At 34.1% G+C, this 12,005-nt stretch overlaps 1 protein-coding gene across 1 annotated transcript; it reads left to right on the top strand.

The window, feature by feature from the left end:
- The first annotated feature begins 4,295 nt into the window (after positions 1 to 4,295).
- Positions 4,296 to 12,005, top strand: LOC110868269 (alpha/beta hydrolase domain-containing protein 17B). Its single transcript, XM_022117396.2, has 5 exons — positions 4,296 to 4,879; positions 9,135 to 9,171; positions 9,299 to 9,535; positions 9,643 to 9,690; positions 11,384 to 12,005. The coding sequence occupies exons 1-5, from the start codon at positions 4,581 to 4,583 to the stop codon at positions 11,783 to 11,785; spliced, it is 1,023 nt and encodes a 340-aa protein (XP_021973088.1). The 5' UTR covers positions 4,296 to 4,580; the 3' UTR covers positions 11,786 to 12,005.

Below are 12,005 nucleotides of genomic sequence, written 5' to 3'. Positions count from 1 at the left end.
CCTATACAACGTTTATCTCTATAGTGGTAGATAATATATCATCAATCTTTTTTTTTTAAATGCTCTTTGGTAGGCATAGCCAAGTATATCTTGTTAATTAAGGTAATGATCACTTTCAATGGCTTCTATTTAAAATGAACTGGCATTAACACCCGCGCGCGTTGCGGCGCGGGTACATCGTAAACGTCGAATAAATTAGTTCAAACGTTATGTGATGCGTTAACCATATAAAAGCACGTGTTTCGACATATCTGATTGAACTCAATGTAACCTATATAAGCATTGTGATTAGATCAAAACATAAAGTAAATCAAATTTATACCCTACAATAATAACGTATTATATGTGACTCGAGTCATACATAGAAAATGTAACGTGTATCACGGAAAAGCTGACACGTATAATCAAAAGAGATTAATTAGATCTTCTGAAAAAATGGAAAAAAAAAACCACAATTTGACTCCACATGGTTCGAAACAAAATTTACAAAACATTCATAAAATTAACCACGAAAACATATTATATTTGACATTGCTCGTTTCCAAAAAAGTTTACGATAAAACATATGCCAACTCAAATTTATACCAAGACGCAAATAAAAATATGCACGTAAAATTTTTTTTTTTAAACGAAAACGTATTATATATGACCTGACTCGTTTCTAGAAAAAGTTTACGTCAAAACGCAGAGCAAATTGAATTTATACCGACACGTATATAAAAATATGCACGTAAAAAAATAATTTTTCTTAGACTAAATTGCATAAATCAACCTTTATGTTATACCTAAACTGCACTTTATACCTTTCACTATGAAATCGGCAAAACCCAACCTTTATGTTCGTTTTGTTACATTCTATAACCTTTACAACTAACGCCGTCCGAAAACTCAGTTAAGTTACCTCATATGCTTTGCATGTGAGGGCTTTTTAGTCATTTTACTTCTTTTAAAATTTGTTTTTATTTAGAATTAGCGGTAAACTTGAAATAAAGTATTAGTAAAAAAAATTAATAGGTTAAATACGTTCGTAAAAACGTGCCAAGTAGCACTAATGTCACGCCACTGTCAGCGACCACCAACATCAGAAAAGCTCGAAAAAATAAAATAAAAAAAGTAAAAAATAACACAGAACGAAAAACCGACGAAACGAAAAACTTGCGAGAGATGAAAAGTAAGAGGGACCAAATTGAAAATAAAAAAGTATTGTGTTAAATCGCAAAAGATGAGAAACTTTGGATAGAAAGTTAAAAAGTCATTGGGGTTAAAATTCAAAGAATAAAACCTTTAGGTTAAAAGTGAAAATTGCAAATTTTTTTTTGAAAACTACCCTAAACCATAAGTACAACCTCTTTATGCACAAAATTATTGCAAATTTATAGTGTGGAAATGAGATCACTAATATAATAAACTAGAATTACGAATGAGATCACTAATATAATAAACTAGAATTACGACCAGCCGCAATGCGGCGGGGATTCTTTAGTTATAACTAAGTCGATTTAGGACACGCACGTTATGTTGGATCTGTCAAACAGGAAAAAAATAGACGATGTAAAAACGTTCACCCACACACGCACATTGCGTTGTGTTAACTCGCAAAATTTAGAACGAAACGTAAAAACGCTAAACCAAAGACGCACGTTGTGATGTGTTAAGTCACAAAATTTAGAACGAAGCATAAAGCGAAAAATTTGCGGAAAATGAAAACTATAAAGGACCAAAGTTGAAAGTAAAAAAATTTGTGAGGATAGATTGCAAAAGATAAAAAGTTTAGTGTTAAAACTAAAAAAAAAACAAATAGTTTTGGGTTAAAAGTAATTTATGAAATACTTTTGGGTGAAAAGTAAAAAGTCAATTTTTTTTTGTAAAACCCCCAAAGCCAAGGTTACAACAACCATATGCATAACCATTTTTTCTTTGGAAAACCCCCAAAGCCAAGATTACAACACATAAGTAAAAAAAATCAAAGTGGTTAGATCGCAAAAGATGGAAACTTTTGAATTAGAAAAAAAAATCAAATTAATCAAAGGGGTTAAATTACCAAGATTAAAATTTTAAACTTAAATTGTCAAATATTAAAACTTTAGGGTTAAAAAGGAAACAAAGATTAAAAATTTTAAACTTAAATTGTTAAAGAATAAAACTTTAGGGTAAATTGTCAAAGATTAAAACTTTAGGGTTAAAAAGGAAACAAAGATAGAAGTTTAAACTTAAATTGTCAAACATTAAAACTTTAGGGTTGAAAAGAAAAATTAACATTTTTTTTTGAAAGACTCACAAAGCTTACATTACAACACATATATGCATGCTAAACCAAAGACGCACGTTGTGATGTGTTAAGTCACAAAATTTAGAACGAAGCATAAAGCGAAAAATTTGCGGAAAATGAAAACTATAAAGGACCAAAGTTGAAAGTAAAAAAATCTGTGAGGATAGATTGCAAAAGATAAAAAGTTTAGTGTTAAAACTAAAAAAAAAAAACAAATAGTTTTGGGTTAAAAGTAATTTATGAAATACTTTTGGGTGAAAAGTAAAAAGTCAATTTTTTTTTGTAAAACCCCCAAAGCCAAGGTTACAACAACCATATGCATAACCATTTTTTCTTTGGAAAACCCCCAAAGCCAAGATTACAACACATAAGTAAAAAAAATCAAAGTGGTTAGATCGCAAAAGATGGAAACTTTTGAATTAGAAAAAAAAATCAAATTAATCAAAGGGGTTAAATTACCAAGATTCAAATTTTAAACTTAAATTGTCAAATATTAAAACTTTAGGGTTAAAAAGGAAACAAAGATTAAAAATTTTAAACTTAAATTGTTAAAGAATAAAACTTTAGGGTAAATTGTCAAAGATTAAAACTTTAGGGTTAAAAAGAAAACAAAGATAGAAGTTTAAACTTAAATTGTTAAACATTAAAACTTTAGGATTGAAAAGAAAAATTAACATTTTTTTTTGAAAGACTCACAAAGCTTACATTACAACACATATATGCATAGTTGGGTTGCTTCTTTATAGTGTTTAATTTTCTCCCTTATCCATTCGCAACTTCAACATAAGTGTTGGATACAAATATTACGATTAACACTCAAACAATTTCGCTCTTACTAATCAATGATCTTTTTCTTCTAATGTCGAAAGTGGTAAAACATCAAAGATCACTCTTCTTACATGATTTTGAATTAAGATTTTTATGTGAGTAAAAAAAAAAAACACAACATACATAAGTTGAGAGGCTCCATTTTAATTGTCAGGGGTCGTCCCAAAGCACAGCATGCCCACACATTTTTTTTGCAAGTTTTTCATAATTTTTTAAATGCAAATTTCTTTTAAAAGTAAATTTCTTTTAATTTTTATCGTTTAAGACTATTTGACTGAGTATTAACATCTTAAGAAAAATATCAAAGTTTACTACTATTTTGGACAGTATTTTTAAATATTTTTGGACATGAATTTGTAATGAAAACTTCTGTCAAATACTGAAAATAACATTTTTTACAAATATAAGAAATGCATTTTTCCTAATTTTTGGACTATAATATATATATATATGCAGGGGAAGGTTTTTTTGAGAAAAAAATTAATGTGAGAAGAAAAAAAAGAAAAAGCATAATGGTAATTTTGACAGTTTAGTTCAAATGTTTTATTTTTCGTCTGTGGGTCCAAAAAGGTTCCACAGTTGCAATTTTAGTCCACTGGGTTAACTTCATCCATTTTTTCTGTTAACGAGAAGAGCAATTCGAACATTTTATATGTAATTCTGTTGACTATAAAGGCAATTCGGCCATATAAAATGACCGAATTGGCTTTCTCGTTGACAGAAAAAATAAATGAAGTTAAGTCAGTGGACTAAAATAAAAATAATAAAACATTTTTAGACACATAGATAAAAAATAAAAGCTTTGAACTAAACTTAAAAAATGGTACAAACTGTAGGCACTAAAATGGTATTTAACTCCTAAAGTTTTTTTTTTTGAACGGCCAACAAACTTAATCCCGAGCACTTTTGGGGCACCCACTGGACAAACGGAGTATTCCGAGAGTAACCCGAGTCCACCACCAATTCTGGGGAAAACCCGATAACCCACCCACCCGTAGGCACAATGGTGAAATTACCGGTAAAACCGGTTTGGCTCAATGATCCAACCCAGGTTTCCCTAGGTCTCCTATCATTGCCCACCAGTGACTCACTCTACACTAAGTAAAAGTCGAACATGCATCTCTCAACAGAAATGCAAGCCGTCCACCGATTTATCTAGAGATCATTGGCATTTAAATCCCAAAGTAAGTGACAACAAGTACCAAAATTCTAACGACCAGATAGATAATAATCAAACAAGACATAACCTTGTCACTACCAAAGCGTTGGCATTCGCCGCCACCTCTACAACACCCCACGCGCCAATCATCCAAACCCCACGCGCCGCCCCCACCACCACCACATAGCAGCTCACCACCATCTCCCCACACCCTTTTGTCCTCACATCTCCAAACCCACCTCAAAACCAAGATCTGAACACTCCAATTCTCATAAAGTTTCAAACTTTATTTATGAACAACAACAACAACAACAACAATAATCAATGGGAGGAGTGACGTCATCAATTGCTGCAAAGTTTGCATTTTTCCCACCCACTCCGCCGTCGTACACGGTGGAGGACGACGGTGGTGGTCAGCTGGTTATCCCGGAGGTGCCACGGAGGGAGGGTGTGGATGTATTGAAGCTTAGAACTAAAAAGGGGAATGAGATTGTGACTGTTTATATTAAGCATCCTAAAGCTAATGCTACCCTTTTGTATTCTCATGGTAATGCTGCTGATTTGGGTCAAATGTTTGAGCTTTTTGTGGAGTTGAGCCTTCGTCTCCGAGTTAATCTTGTTGGGTATGTTGTTGATGATCTTTTGTTATTTCAAACTTGCTTAATTTTGGTGAAAAGTGGTTGTTTATGCCTTATGGTCATAGTTGTGTGTAAAGATTAACAAGTTTAGTACTTTATGGTAATAGGTTGATCTTGTTTAGTTTAGGATTATTGTTAATCTTGTGGGGTATGTTGTTGATGATCTTTTGTTATGTGAAAGTTGCTTAATTTTGGTGAAAAGTGGTTGTTTATGGTCATTGTTGTGTGTAAAGATGCAACCTCCTGGAAGCAGATTTTCTTGCCACCAGACCTTTCTCCATCAATTAGGAATCTGATGCCGTCACTAAACACATTCCTTAAATTGTAGCCATTTTTTGAATGTTTATTTTTTGGTGTCTAATACGCATATATATCACCATTGCTCTTGATTTTCTTGACTGTGTATCTCTTAAATGTCAACATATAAATCCTAGGATTATTGTTAATCTTGTTGGGTATGTTGTTGATGATCTTTTGTTATGTGAAAGTTGCTTAATTTATCTCAAAATGGATAGTTTATGTTCGTAATTATGTGTAAAGATCAAGAAATATTGCACTGTTATGCTAATAAGTTGAAGGGTTTGATCTTTTTCAGTTTAGGATTTATTGTTGATCTTGTTGGGTATGTTCTTGAACTTGATGATCTTTTGTTATGTGAAGTTTGCTTAATTTAGCTGAATATTGATTGTTTAGGTTCATAGTTGTGTATAAAGATCAAGATATCTAGCACTTTATGGCAATAAATTGAAGGGCTTGATCTCATTTAAATTTTGGATTATTGTTTATATGCTTCTTTTCGTCGAAAAGAGCCTCCGTATTCGTGTTAATCTTGTGGGTATCTTCTTGAATCCTTTCCGTAACTGTTCAATTGATTGTTTCAGCTGTAGGATTCATGTTTTTCTTGTTTGTAAGTTTATATATGCGCATAAATATCAAGAAATATAGCACTTTATGGCCGTAAATTGAAGGGTTTGATCTTGTTTAGTTTAAGATTATTGTTCATATACTTTTTTTTTGTCGAATTTGTTAATCTTGTTAGATACCTTATCGATCTTATCACAATCTGTTAGATGAAAAATTGATTATTCAGTTCATACTTATGTATAAAGATCAAGAAATATAGCCCTTTATGGTATTAAGTTAAAGGGTTTGATCTTGTTCAATGTTCATATGCTTCTTTTTGTTGAATTGAGTCCTCGTCTTCGTTTTAATCTTGGTGGGTATGTTCTTAAATCTTTTATCTAACTGTTCATTTGATTGTTTCGGCTGTGGAATTTATGTTTTTGTTGTTCGCTAAGTTAATGATTATGCATAATTATCAATAAATCTAGCACTTTATGGCGGTAAATTGAAGGGTTTGATCTTTTTTAGTTTAGGGTTATTGTTCGTATGCTTTTTTTTGTCGAATTTCTTAATCTTTTTGGGTATGTTATTGAATCTTTTCACAAACTGTTCAATTGATGATGAAGTCGTGTTCTACGAAATTTGCTTAATTTAGCTAAAAATTGATTTGAAAGTTCATAATTATGCATAAAGATCAAGAGAAATGCACTTTATGGTGTAGGTTTATCTTGATGGGTCATTGGATATGGGTCGAAAAAGTGGATCGGTATCAAACGGGTTGTAGAAACTTTGTTAATTTAGTCACATGGTTTTGCTGTTTAATTAGATCATGGGTAGTTTAATTGTTTACTTTAGTCAAAGTTATGGGTTAGTGTGTAGGTTATTTTCTCTTATTTTTTAATATTATTTTAAATAATTTTTACATGGGGAAAACGACCATTATGCCCTCATGCGAGTGGCACATGACGTGACTTAATGTTAAAAACAAATTGGGTTAAGCCATAAGCAAGGTTTAAAAAACGGAAACGAGTTTCGAGGCGTTTTTCCTTCGCCTCATGAGGCGTAAGCCTCGAGGCGAACCGAGGCGTAAGCCCGAGGCAGAATTAAAAAATAAATATAAAAGTTATATATCTTATAAAAATAATAATACTAACTAAATTCTTCATCAAAAACACTCATAAAAAGACATAAATTGCTTGAAATTCACACAAAAAGTCAAAAACATCAAAAACAAACATCAAAACCTCAGCCCCACCGAGGCGCACATACAATAGAAACCGCATGAGGCGCGCCTCAAAATCGTTTTTTGGGCGTTTCACCTTGAGGCGCGCCTCGAGGCACACGCCTCAACCGTTTTTTTAAAACCATGGCCATAAGGACACCGCTTGATGATAAACAGTAACATAAAAGATATCCGCTGTAATTTCGTTAGTTAAAGGACACCACCCGAAATTTGGCTAAAACTTAAAGGTCGTAAAATGCAATTCACTCTTTTTCTTATTTAATGTAAGTTCTTTGGTTAAATGAATGAAAGGGTCTTAATTAGGCATAAAGATCAAAGAATATTAATTGATGATCTCATGTTAAGTGAAATTTGCTAAATTTAGCTGAAAGCTCATAATTATGCATAAAGATCAAAGAATCTAGCACTTTATGGCAATAAATTAAAGGGTTTAATCTTGTTATGGAATTATTGTTCATATTCTTTATGTCGAACTGAGCCGCCGTGTTCGTGTTCGCGTTCGTGTTCGCGTTCGTGTTCGTGTTAGTGTTAGTGTTAGTGTTAATCCTGTTGGGTATGTTTGATGTCATGTTCTGTGAAGTTTGCTTAATTTACCTAAAAAATTGTTTGTTTATGCTCATAATTAGGCATAAATATTAAGAAATCTAGCACTTCGTGGCAATAAGTTGAAGGGTTTGAACATGTTCAATTTAGGATTGTTGTACATAGCTTCATATTAATCTTTCGGTTGTATATGTTTTGATTGATTTTTAGCCTATCGTATGCTTTAACATGAGCTTAAGGTTATGCATTTCGAGTTAGGATTTATGTTGACGACTTTGGGTGTGCAGTTATAGGCGAAGATCTAGCATTCTCTAAAACCGTAGATGGTTCTAGAACCGTGTAGAGCTTTCTAAGAGTGTTTTTATTCAGTTGGAACTTTTATGTTTGTGGGATACTCTTGATGCTTACGGGTGTTTGGACATGCGTTTAAAAATGATTATCACGATTTGGAGTCCTTGGTTTTACGCCTTCATAGGTTTTGATGGTGACTCATGTACTTCGAGGTCAAAGTTAGGGTCTATAGAAGGTTGATATGTAAAACAACCAAAGGGATGAAGAAAATGAAATGTTTATTTGATAAAAGGTTGATATGTAAAACATACGAGAGAGACGTAACTTCTAGTTGTAAATGAAGCTTATTTGTTTCTATGTAAAGCAACGCCTCGTGTACGTGATGCGCAAGCCTCCCGCCTCGGCTTTTGCGACCTGAGCACCTTTGAGCGCCTTGCGCTTTTTTTAACCAAGTTGGAGACTCAAAAATCACTTATGAGTTATAGAGTGTCGGGAAATTGATCATTCATTCGGGGTTTCTTATCTTTTAGGGTCAAAATAGTTAGATTTGGAGAAACATGTAAGGAGTTGTGTAAGAAAAATGCTTTTTAAGAAAGTGCACTAATTTTAACGTTATTTTACTAATTTCGTGAAAATAACGTTAAAAGTTGAGGACGGTTAATCATGCATCATGTGGTGGCGTTGATAGCTGAAAGACAAAAGGGTAAATGCACTAATCGGTCTTTGTCCCGATTGCTGAGTGTTATATGCCTTATGTACAAGGCTTGATGCAAAACTACTATCGAGCCCGGGGTCTCACTGGAAGCAGCCTCTCTATTCCTACGGGGTAGAGGTAAGGTTGTCTACATCTTACCCTCCTCAGACCCTACCTTTGCTTTGCTGTTGGTGGGATTTACTGAGTATGATGATGATGATGATGATGATGATGATGATGATTAAATTACCGACTTATCCTCAGGAGTGACCAATTTTGACGCGTGGTAAAATTTGAGTTACCCAAATAAACCCATTCAATTTTGACGCGTGATTAAATTACCGACTTCTTTTTTCTATATTCTATTTGTCTATATTCTGACTTGATATGTTGGTATGTTGTTCGTCTTGGAGCCGAGGGTCTCTTCTGGAAGCAACCTCTCTATCCCTAGGGATAGAGGAAAGGTCTGTCTACATCCCACCCTCCCCAGACCCTATAAGTAGCTTTGCTATTTGTGGGATTTACTGGGTATGGTTGTTGTTGTTGTTGTATTTAAGAACGAGTTATGATTGTCATGTGTACTTATTTCTTCATTTTCAGTGTCTAAATCTCTTATGTATATGCAGATACGACTACTCTGGCTATGGGCAATCAACCGGAAAGGTTTGTTATCTAACTCCATATGCGCGTTATATACCTTTTGAAACATATTCTACGATTGCTATTTAACAAAAACTATGGTTCCTAATTTAGTAACGTGACAACTGTCCTTATTTTTTGTTCATAACAGCCATCCGAGTGCAATACATACGCGGACGTTGACGCAGTGTATAAATGCCTCAAGGAGAAATACGGTGTTAAAGATGACCAACTAATCGTATACGGTCAATCTGTTGGTAGCGGTCCCACCATTGATCTTGCATCACGTATACCCGACTTAAGAGGTGTGGTTCTACACAGTCCCATCCTCTCGGGCCTGAGGGTGCTATATCCTGTCAAAAGAACCTATTGGTTTGATATTTATAAGGTTATAAATTATAATTAAAATATTTAAATGCATACTGATATATTAAAGTTTTGTTTTATCGTGTTGTAAGTGAAAACTAACCTGTGCTCTGCATTTGTTGGTTTCAGAACATTGACAAGATCGGTTTAGTGAACTGCCCGGTTCTTGTCATACACGTAAGATCAATGACTGTTTTTTTTTTCTAGGGGTGTAAACGAGCCGAACCAAGCCCGAACCCACCTAAGCTCGAGCTCGGATAGTTTAACATATCATAGCTTGAGTTAGGGCTGTTCATGAGCCGAGCCGAGCCGAGCCAGGCCAAGCTCGGGCTTGGCTCGATTATAAACCGAGCTGGCTCCGCTCGGCTCGGATTGAAAACCGAGCTGAAAATCTAAGCTCGGGCTCGGCTTGGTTTTAAACCGAGCTAGCTCGGCTCGGCTTGGTTTGGCTCGATTTTATAAAAAAAAAACTAATATATACCTCTTAAAATTTAATAGCCTAAAATATTATTCAATAATTTAAAAAGAATATATTCAAAATAAGTTCAACCTAATACAATTCAAACCAAAATCAAGTTTAACAATGCAAAATAAGTTTTAATTTCAATAAAATACAATATTAGTTCATTAGTATGGTAAGCAATCTTCAAATATGCCATAAATATCAAATTACAAACCTATATACATGTAAATAATAATCAGTTTTTTTGTAATATAATATAATGTATATAAAATTAAAACTTATTATAAGTAAAATAATTCGAGCTAAACCGAGCCGAGCTACAAAGCGAGCCGAACCGAGCCAGCTCGGCTCGTTACGAGCCGAGCCGAGCTAGGCTCACTTTCTAACCGAGCCGAGCCGGCTCGGCTTACTTTTAAACCGAGCCAAATCGAGCGAGCTTTTTCCGAGCTAAATCCGAGCGAGCTTCGAGCGAGCTCCGAGCCGCGAGCTTTTTGAACAGCCCTAGCTTGAGTCGGTTCGTTTATTATTTATTACGTATTTTATTAATATATTATGTATACATTTATATTTATTTTTATATACATTTATAATTATAAAAGTCACACATAACATAATATATATTATTTAGTTATTTTTATATAATTTTATTTATTATAATAATTAGTATTTAATAACCACTATTTATGGCGAGAACTGGTGTGAACACAACCAAAACTACTTAAAAAACACACAAAAAGATTTGTTTTTTTAATTTTCCATTAAAATCGCAACTTTTTATTAATATTTTTTATATAAAAAGTTGTGATTTAACTGTAAAAAATTTAAAAAAAGACATTTTTAGCATTTAGTTTTGGGGTTATTTTGGTTGTGTTCATATTGGTTCTCGCCCTAAAGTTGGTTCTCGCATAAACCCTACCCTAGTGTATGAGTGAACAAATCCTGACCATTGATTTACGTCATCAAATCGTTAAATACACTACTGTATTTTCATCATCAAATTCTTATCAAATCCTGGCCATTGATTTACACTTGTGTATTGATAATCAAGGGTTGGGATTAGTTCACACAGTTCACTATCAAGGGGTTGTTCACAAATGAACCTAATCCATATATATATATATAATATGTTAAATTAAAGTTATATAAATAATAGGTTGGTTTTGGCTTGCGAGCCTACTCGAGCTCGAGCTCGATAAGTGAAGCTCGGGCTCAGGCCCGTTTGTTAAAAAAACTTCTTTTTGGGCTGGGGCTCGTTTAAGCTCCGCTCGATACGAGCTTTTAGCCAGTCGATCGAGAGTAGCTCACGAGCAACCCGACTCATTTACACCCTAGTTTTTCAGCGAAACAAAATGAAAAACGGGCCTCTAGACAAATTGACCAAGTCGGTTTGTGTTTGTATACATACAGGGTACGGCAGATGAAGTTGTTGATCATTCTCATGGGAAACAGCTATGGGAGCTTTGCAAGAACAAGTATGAACCGTTGTGGCTTACGGGTGGCGGCCATTGCAACCTCGAGTTCTACCCTGAGTTCATACGTCACTTAAAAAAGTTTGTTTTGTCACTCGGGAAGTCAAAAGGGACCGCCAACGGGTCAAAAAACCCGACAGTAGACGTTGAGAATCAGAAGAAAGCACCTGAAAGTGGCACCGCTGGTACTGCCGACACGTTTGAGTTACGGCCTGAACTTCCGCAAGTTTCTAGAAATAGTTTAGATAGTAGGCTTGAGAAGTCAAAGAAGTCAAACAAGCCGGAGAAGTCTCGAATGAGTGTCGACATGTTTAGAAGACGAAAGGGGTTGGTGTGGTGATACTTACTTGTGGAGCAAGTTTTGTGTGGGATTGTGTTATGACGCTAATACACGTATAAAGAAGGTAACTTGTTACTCAAGCTTTCGAGTTTTAGTCGTGTTGTATTAATTTGTTTGTTATGAAAAGTGAGTGTTGTTTCATATGTAGTTTTACTATGTTCAAAATTATTTGTATGTTATTTGATTAAAAATCACAATGGTCATGAAGTGTTCCTTGTTC

This window comes from Helianthus annuus, chromosome 15 (genome assembly GCF_002127325.2).
Source record: "Helianthus annuus cultivar XRQ/B chromosome 15, HanXRQr2.0-SUNRISE, whole genome shotgun sequence".
Taxonomy (NCBI): Eukaryota; Viridiplantae; Streptophyta; class Magnoliopsida; order Asterales; family Asteraceae; genus Helianthus; species Helianthus annuus.
Note: the sequence above shows the minus strand (reverse complement) of the source record. Positions and strands in the feature narration are given on the sequence as shown.